This window comes from Leptodactylus fuscus, chromosome 2 (genome assembly GCF_031893055.1).
Source record: "Leptodactylus fuscus isolate aLepFus1 chromosome 2, aLepFus1.hap2, whole genome shotgun sequence".
In the NCBI taxonomy this organism is placed as follows: domain Eukaryota; kingdom Metazoa; phylum Chordata; class Amphibia; order Anura; family Leptodactylidae; genus Leptodactylus; species Leptodactylus fuscus.
This window is the reverse complement of record NC_134266.1, coordinates 234,823,111-234,832,467: the sequence shown is the minus strand read 5'-3', so window position 1 is coordinate 234,832,467 and position 9,357 is coordinate 234,823,111. Positions and strand designations below refer to the sequence as shown.

The following is a 9,357-nucleotide window of genomic DNA, read 5'->3' as shown; positions in this document are numbered from 1 at the left end:
TACATCCAAATACAGGAAAACACTAGCACATTAGATGTACATTGTCGCCATTTGTTGCAAGGGGTTAACATTGGTGGTTACATCTATGGTACATTTAGTTCTAATCATCATTTTATGTAATGCCATTACATGGCCCCTGATGATACAATCCACAAGTAACGATGATACATGGCCCCTGCCTACTTCCAAACTGCCAGGAGCAGAGTCAGGAACCAAATGATAAAGCAAGGTGTGGACAGGTTCCTCTTTCACCATTGTACTCCCCGCTGAGACATACTTCCTGCCATCTGGGACAAAGGGAACACGTCCGAAATCCAGGACTGTCCCAGTGAATCTGAGATGGTTGGGATATATACAGGTAGCACTGCCCCCATGACTAGATAACTGATTCTAATGCAAGTGAACCTTGCTTCAGTTATTTTGCGACTTTAGCTGGAACATGATTTTTTAGACTAACCGATTTGGACTTGTCATTGAAGTTATAGTTATTGTCCATTTTGAGATAATACCCCTTACCATGGTTTATGGGAGTCTCAATACCCTAGAAATGCCTTTGTAACCCTGTGGTGCAGCAGTATGTGAACAGTGACAAGTCTCTGGCGGACACGCTTGTGCAGGATTTCATTCAGCTTGCATCATTCCATGCCAATTACCACTCCTTCAGATTTTCCAGTTCATTTTCCATGTAAAACATTGTCACCTTTCTCTATTTAAAGGAAACTTTACATTTCTCTATTAAACATGGAGCTGATAAGTCACAGCCACGGCAGATTGTCAGGAATAATATATTTGTTGGTGAAGATCAAAGACCATTTCAGCATAGAAGACTGTTTGGATATAATTGTCCAGCCCGGCCAGCTTGACAGTGTAAATACTTAGAATATTTAATTCTACTCTAACTTTACTAAAGTATTGTATTTTATCCCGTGACACTGGTTTTCAATAGAATTTTTGTGTATGTGGCGACCTCTAGTGGTATTAATAGAGTATAACAATAATCTATCTATCCTTCTATCTATCTATCTATCTATCTATCTATCTATCTATCTATCTATCTATCTATCTATCTGGGCTCATTACCAAACTTTTGTCTTGGGTACCCCACATGGCATAGCACCCCCTTTCTTGGCCTCCCCACAGTATAATGCCACATTTACACACATTAAAATATCCCCGTCACCAGGTATAATATCCCACAGTGACCTCCAGACAGAATAATCTCGCATGGCGGACTCTCCACACGCTATAATGTCCTACTGTATCCCCTCCACACAATATAATATCCCATAGTAGCCCCTGCACATAGTATAATGTCCCATAGTGACCCCTTCACACAGTATAATGTCCCATAGTGGTCACTCCACAAAGTTTAAAGTCCAACAATGGCCCCTTCTACTGTATAATGTCCCACAGCAGCCCCTCTACACAGTATAATGTCCCATAAGGGCCCGTATAGTGCTTGTTACACATACTGCAAAAATGTTGGTTTCAGCAGTACCCAAAATTTTTGTGGTTTGTGAGTCACAAACTATTATCTAAAGACACTCCACGGTATAATAAAAGCAGTTTCAGTATGGACGTATTCGATCCAAATGAAATAGGAGGGTGAACATCACAAGATAAATCTTTCTGATATTATACTTAGAGGTTGTGTGAGGTTTTGCGCTAAAATACAGATGAATGTTTTGCTGCGCACTCCGTGTATGGACATCATGGACAATAGATGTTGGCCACACAAGAGTCTGGCTCATGCCTATCTTATGTGCACGGCCAGCTTGATGGCATAACCAATAATACAGCTGTATGATAAAAATAATCCAAGACTGTACACAACCAGCTGCGAGCTTGAAAACAGATTTATTTCATTCTTGTGCTCTACAAAAGTTTTTCTAAAGTTTTTTTTAATTTTTTTTATTCCCTATACATCTAAGAATTTCTATCTGCAAAACAAGTATTCTCTTATCTAACTGGAAGATTTTGTTATAACTTTGACCCTAACAGAACACTTGTATGTGCAGGGCTGAAAGGTTGGTTGGCCCTGTCATGTCCTCCAACAGGTGTCATCTGGGTTTCATTCGGAGTGTTTCTTTAAGGTATGATTTATGCTTTCTTTACTACTTGGACAATGTAAATCAATGTAAATAATCAAGGAGCTTGCAAGATTGTCATTAACCATTCTTAAAAAAATGGATAGGCTGTAGCGATGTACTTTTTGCCATTTCCGTAGGTGGACTTGGTCCATTCATATGTTTGTATACCTATTTCATGTCCCTCCATGCTGATGGTACACCTGCAGGTGAGATAGAGAGCTTAGTTATTTCAGGTCATTCTTTTCTTTAGGAATTTATTGGGCCATTTATACCAATTGTTGTAAAAAAAAAATTAAAAAATTGTAAATTTTGGCACATGCTTTGAAATTTGTAACTTTTTAAACCCCTTGTTACCTTTCAAAAGTCTGGAGAAATAAGTAGGAAGGCTTTCCTAGAAGTGGTTATAGGTTACGGAGCCTCGTACAAACCTGTATATTTACTGTAACTTTTTTTTTTATAGGGCTCACAATCCACATTTTCCCTATCACTATTAGAGATGAGCGAGTAGTACTCGATCGAGTAGGTATTCGATCGAATATTACGGTATTCAAAATACTCATACTCGATCGAGTACCACTCGCTGTTCGAATGTAAAAGTTCGATACAGAACCAGCATTGATTGGCCGAATGCTATACAGTCGGCCAATCAACGCTGGTTCTTCTCCTACCTTTAGAAGTGTTCTCCGTGCAGCGTCCCCGCGGCGTCTTCCGGCTCTGAATTCACTCTGCCAGGCATCGGGCCTGGGCAGAGCTGACTGCACATGTCCGCTTGTAGTGCTGGCATGCACAGTCGGCTCTGCCCAGGCCCGGTGCCTGGCAGAGTGAATGAAGAGCTGGAAGATGCCGCGGGGACGCTGCACGGAGAAGACTGCACGGAGGATCCAGCCCGACCCTCACTCGTGGACTTGGTAAGCAGTGGCGTAACTAGATATGGCGGGGCCCCGTGGCGAACTTTTGACATGGGACACCCCCCCATCCCAACTGACGCCGAAGACCTCGAACGACCCCCTCCTCCGCACTCTATTATGTCCCTTAGTAGGCCCAGCGCACAGTATTATGTCCCTTACTGGCCCCTGCACGCCGTATTATCCCCGATAGTGTCCCCTGCACACAGTATTATCCCCCATAGTGGCCCCTGCACACAGTATTAACCCCAATAGTGGCCCCTGCACACAGTATTAACCCAATAGTGGCCCCTGCACACAGTATTATCCCCCATAGTGGCCCCTGCACACAGTATTAACCCCAATAGTGGCCCCTGCACACAGTATTAACCCAATAGTGGCCCCTGCACACAGTATTAACCCCAATAGTGGCCCCTGCACACAGTATTAACCCCCATAGTGGCCCCTGCACACAGTATTAACCCCCATAGTGGCCCCTGCACACACTATTATGTTCCTCTGTGGACACCCATAAACAATTATTATACTCTGGGGTCTTTTCAGACCCCAGAGTATAATAATCGGAGACCCGGGGGAATAAAAACACGTCCTTCTTTAATGACGTCGGACGTCACATGACCCGGGAAGCATGCCGGGTTCATGTGTCGTCAGAGATGTCAGACAAAGTAGGACGGAGGCCTGGCAGGATCGTGGAGAGGTAAGTAACAGTTTTTTATGTTCCCTTACCTCTCCAGTCCGCCGATCATTATACTCGGGGGTCTGCAAAGACCCCCGCGTATAATGATAGTCTTTGTGGGGCTCGCGGTGTCACTTGCCGATCCCGGCCCAGCCAGGATCGGCAAGTGAATAGGGCCCGTAACAGCCTATTGAAAAAAAACCGCAGCGGTAGTGGCTGTCACCGGGCCCCCTAATGGCCCGGGCCCTGTGGCAGCCGCCTCCGTTGCCTCTACGATAGTTACGCCCCTGTTGGTAAGTATAATTTAATCGAACGTTGACTACCCCTGAAACGAGCATTTTTCCCCATAGACTATAATAGGGTTCAATATTCGATTCGAGTAGTCGAATATTGAGGGGCTACTCGAAACGAATATCGAACCTCGAACATTTTACTGTTCGCTCATCTCTAATCACTATGTCTTTGTAGTATGGGAAATCCATGCAAACACTGGGAGAACTCCTTGCAGACATTGTCCTTGGCAGAATTTGAACCCAGGACTCCAGCGTTGCAACACCACAATGTTTCCCCCTTATTTACTATAACTTGAGAAAGATCATAATTATTGTGAACTATACCTGTTCATACCAGACATGGATTTCAAGGACAAATTTGTGCCATGTGTTATGTCTAACATATTTTTAAAGAATAGATATATATTTATATTTTCCATGTCAATATATATAATTAAAAAAGGAAAACACTGCAGACTTTATGTAAAAAGTGCTACAGGAAAAAACAGTGTTTTTTTGTTTGTTTTTTAATGTCCTATCTATACGATAGGGCATCAATTTTAGATCAGCAGGGGTCCAACTGTCAGGGCCCCTGTAGATCAGCTGCTTGCACATGTCACAGTGCTTATTCGCCATAGTACTGTAGCCTATGGGACAACTGATGCAATTTTCACTACAGCTGCTATAAAACGTATGGCACATGAGCATTGCAGCTCCGGTGATCTGTAGGGGTCCTTGCAGTTGGACCCCTGCCGGTCTAAAATTGATGTCCTATACTGTGGATCCTATGGATTTGACATCACTTTTAAAAAGCAGAATAACCTCTTTAAGTAAATGACCAAAGACTGAAATCCCATTAGTTCCACATGTGAAAGAAAGAACTTACTTTTTACCAGGGCGACTCATGAAGCAAAGGGTGTAAAGTGCAAAGTCAAACTCAGGACTGGAGCCGATTATCTGGGTGCCAACTTCTTTATGGAAACCATCCCACTTAAACTGTTTCCCCAGGATATCGGGATAAACTTCCCACTGTACAGATAAAACATATAGAAAATACCTCTTTATACAGCATGGTAATCCTATTACATTGTGACCACTGTCTTAGAGCTTGTTATAAAAGATAGAAGACGATCAATCAAACTTAATGTCTTGGATCAAATGGGTTAAATAAAGGACTGGTGGGTGAAGATGGAGGGGTTGGGGGAGGGAGAGGATTTCTTTGGTGACTGCAGCTCAGCTCCTTGCAGCTGGCCAGGCATGTTGTCCTCTGACAATGAACACAGTGACATAACCTAATTTGTCCCCCAAACAACCATATCTGAAGTGTCAACAAGGCAAGACTCTGGTGGGTCATAATTGAATTGAGTCTCCACCATTTGGGACTAAATTCAATTGTCCTGTTTGCTGGGCTGCCATGCTCATGGATACAGGAATAGTTTGCAGTGCGAGGAATTTGTACTACTTAATGTTATTATATAGAGTAGAAAAGACTGGAGGTTTTCTGTGTGACCTATGGACAAGATGCATCATCCGAACAGCACATGCACATGGCGGACTGGGCACAGGGCAAGCCCTATCATAATTGGCAAAGCAAACAGAACAGGTTCTTGATTGTCAGAGGCCATTCTTTTAGAACGTCAGCCCCATTGCCCATTTAGATGAATGACCTGCATGTCTTGTCTTGTGTTTATCCTACTAATAGTATGCTGGTTCCGGGGCCACATATATATATATAGTAGTGACAATACTCACCGGCCCATCATAATTATGGCTGTGATAATCGATCAGTCCTTTTGATTCCAAGCGGTGAAACTGGATCCAGCTGTGGGAACCAGATACTTTGCCTTTCTTCACTTCACCTGGTAACATGGCAAAGACAAGGAGACTTGTTTTATTATATTACTTATATAGTATATTAGCTAATAGCATCATTGTACCTGTGCATAATAAAATGTGCAATTACGTAACACACAAAATGTAATTTCTTAGAAAAACGCAGCAAAAAATGTGTGAAAAACCCTGGGGGGAAAAACGCAATATGTTTTGCAACGTTGCTTTATCTGCATTTCGCTATGTGAGGACTTAGCCTTAAAAAGTTTTCTATCAGATCCCGCCAATATGACTATTAACTGAACATATATATATATATATATATATATATATATATATATATGTGAGAAAGTGACAGGCACAGTACAGGAATCATGCTATATTTGCCCCAGGTGACATGTGTAGTCCAGGGCGGTTCTTGAGTAGGCTGCAGCGCAGGTGCGGGTCCTAAGGCTCATTACTGGGTTAGAAAAGGGCTTTATTTCCATTAGTCCAGAGCAGAACCTGGGAGTGAGAGTGGGTGGGGACTGACCTGACATATAAAGACTGATGAGACCCAAACTATACTGTTTGTTTTTTGTTTATGTGGCTGACAGTAAGCCACATGTATAGAGAGGTAATTTTTGTTGTTATTTAGTTGTATATGTGTGTGTGTGTGTATTCATGTTTTTCTTCTCTTGTAAGATAAAAGACCATACCTACCCACAAACACATGTTCAAAGCCACTTGAGTCTTGTTCTCCAGAGGATCGAGAGTAAAGTCCAAACCACATGTTCCTCAGGTCATCAACGAATTCCTTCTCTTCATTGTACAGTCCTGCGGATATCACAAGAGATATTAGTGATCGGGCAGAGTGTTTATGAATTTATATAGAAAACAGTTACAGCTGCACAGTCTACTCTATACCCTTCCTGCCATCATCATAAGGATTAGTGCACAGAAAGAACAGGATGCTGAATAATCTGTGCCATTAGCAGATCTACCACCATAGCAGCTGTAGTGACAGCTAAAGGGCTCACGACTTTTAGGATACACAGTTGGCTCCCTGCTGCTTTTCTTTTATTATTAGTCTACTCCAACAGGTGAAGGACGCTATTTACTTACTGATCCCTATTCTTGCTTATGCTTGCCTTTGCCCTCCAAGAGGATCTGTGTGTCCACATTACGTTGTTTACGCCAAACAGTGTCAGGATATTGCTAAAGTTATTCAGTGCGGTTCACAAGACCTAGAGACTAAAGGGAGAAGCGGAGATGGCTATGGGAAGTATCGCATAGTAGGACTGCGGCACTGAGAATAATTGTTGGGAGAACCTAGTGAGATTCGTTTTGCGAGGCTTGCCCAGTAGTTTTGTTTAGAACAAACATATCTGAAACTGAACTAATATTAGTGGGTGACAAATGCCAAAAAATTCATGTTTGACCGAACCCAAAATTTTTTGACGAAGTTTCTAACGAAATCCATAGGGTCACAATGGCGCATTATACTGTGTGGAGGGGTTACTATGGGTTAATATACTGAGAGTAGGGGCTACTCTGAGACATTATACTTTGTGGGGGAGCATTATGTGACATTACAATGTACATTACAATATGGGACATTATGCTATGTGGATTCTGCTATGGAACATTATACTGTATGGGGTCTAATATGGAACGTTATAATGTGTGAAAAGGCCACTGTGGAACACTATAATATGTGGAGATCCTCTATGGAGCATTATACCGTGCATCATGGGTCATTATTCTTATGGGGGTTGTCCGAGAGCTGGACAAATTTTGGAGGGGCTTGAGGCAGGTGGCTGTCTAAAGTCACTAGCACTTACTATATGAGGGCCTGTTACATCCTAGAAAACACTAGAGACTGGAAGGGTTAGTAACCCTACATTACAATAGACCATCATTAACCCTCTCTCTGCCTTAAACCTGCAAGAACACTAGCATTGACAACCCTTAACAACCCCAGACTCTACCCTAGACCACCAGGGCTTTTAAAGTTGACCCTTTCCTTGTCCTAGACCACCAAGGATACTGCCATTAAAACCCTTCTCTTCTATAGATTACAAAGAGATTTTAACACTCTGTCATTTATTACTAAGAACACTACATAAACCCCTTCTGTACTCTAGATTACCAGAAATACTAACACTACAACTTTCTGCGTCTTAGACTATCACTTAGATGTAATGTTGATTTTGGAACGGTTTAATTCAAGAATATGATTTAGTACAGAATTTATGGATTCCTGTATGCCAGAGTGAAAAAAATGTACTGTATACAGTTACAGTATACAGTAGTATACACGCATATCATCAATGAGAAACCTATGTTTTTACTCCTTATGATATGAACTGACCATTACTATATACAATAGACCTTATTAAATTAGAGATTTTATGGCTGTTGAGTGATGCAACAGATGTAGCTCAATGGTTGTCGCTTCCAATAGTTGTATAAGGCCATGTTCTAGATACCCCCTTTTCAACATAAATATAATAATCTTGCGAGAAAAAAAATATTTTATTCTTATCAATGTAGGATTTTACCAGCAATATAGAACATGGGAATTTACCTTTTTTGTGGAAAAACTTATAAAGTTCCTTCATGACTTTGGTCTTCATAATTTCCTGTAAGAATATTTCCCGCTCCTCTTCTTGCTGGGCTGTGAATGCTTCTTGTTTTCCAGTCTTTCTTTCGTAATTGTCCAGCAGTGTGATGAACGCCTTATACGTCGGCTTTTTAAACAAATCCTTATTGACATACTTGTACAACCTGATACAAACAAGGAATTGTGTAACAGATTTTATTTATTTATATAGCTCACTTATATAGTGTCATCATATTCTACAGCGCTTTACAGAGATATTGTTAACACTGTCACATATAGGGCTTGCAATCTATATTGTACAATTTCCCAATATAATTTCTGTATCAATTCTTCACGGTTTTATAGATCTCTGCTTGCTGTCATACATTCTGTTACTTCCAGTGGATAAAAGACCATGGTCATGTGATATATAGTCCATGGTCATGTGATATATAGTCATGGTCGTGTGATAGACACAGGTGACAGCTCAATATAGTCACAGAACAATAATCACACATCTGCCTGGTAACGAGCCGTGCACCTGTGTGTCATCACATGACCATGGACTGCATATCACATGACCATGGACTGTATAACACATGACCATGGACTGCATATCACATGACCATGGACTGTATATCACATGACCATGGACTGTATATCACATGACCATGGACTGTATAACACATGACCATGGACTGCATATCACATGACCATGGACTGTATATCACATGACCATGGACTGTATAACACATGACCATGGACTGTATATCACATGACCATGGACTGCATATCACATGACCATGGACTGTATATCACATGACCATGGACTGTATATCACATGACCATGGACTGTATAACACATGACCACTAACTGATTTTTATCCACTGGTAGTAAGCAGAATGAATATAGCAAGCACATATCTAGACCATGAGGAATTGGTACAGAAAGTATACTGGGAAATTATAGAACTTTCCATTATACAAACAATAACATTTG

The 9,357-nt window shown here is 41.4% G+C and overlaps 1 protein-coding gene across 1 annotated transcript in view; it reads right to left on the bottom strand.

Moving 5' to 3' along the window:
• Positions 1-2,178: 2,178 nt before the first annotated feature.
• The window catches only part of ENDOU (endonuclease, poly(U) specific), a 42,655-nt gene continuing 35,476 nt past the window's right edge, over positions 2,179-9,357 (bottom strand). Inside the window, exons 7-11 of the mRNA XM_075262914.1 lie at positions 8,343-8,542; positions 6,476-6,589; positions 5,696-5,802; positions 4,830-4,972; positions 2,179-2,290 (exon numbers count right to left, since the gene is read on the bottom strand). Coding sequence (XP_075119015.1) covers positions 2,179-2,290; positions 4,830-4,972; positions 5,696-5,802; positions 6,476-6,589; positions 8,343-8,542 — 676 coding nt within the window. The remainder of the gene's footprint in view (positions 2,291-4,829; positions 4,973-5,695; positions 5,803-6,475; positions 6,590-8,342; positions 8,543-9,357) is intronic.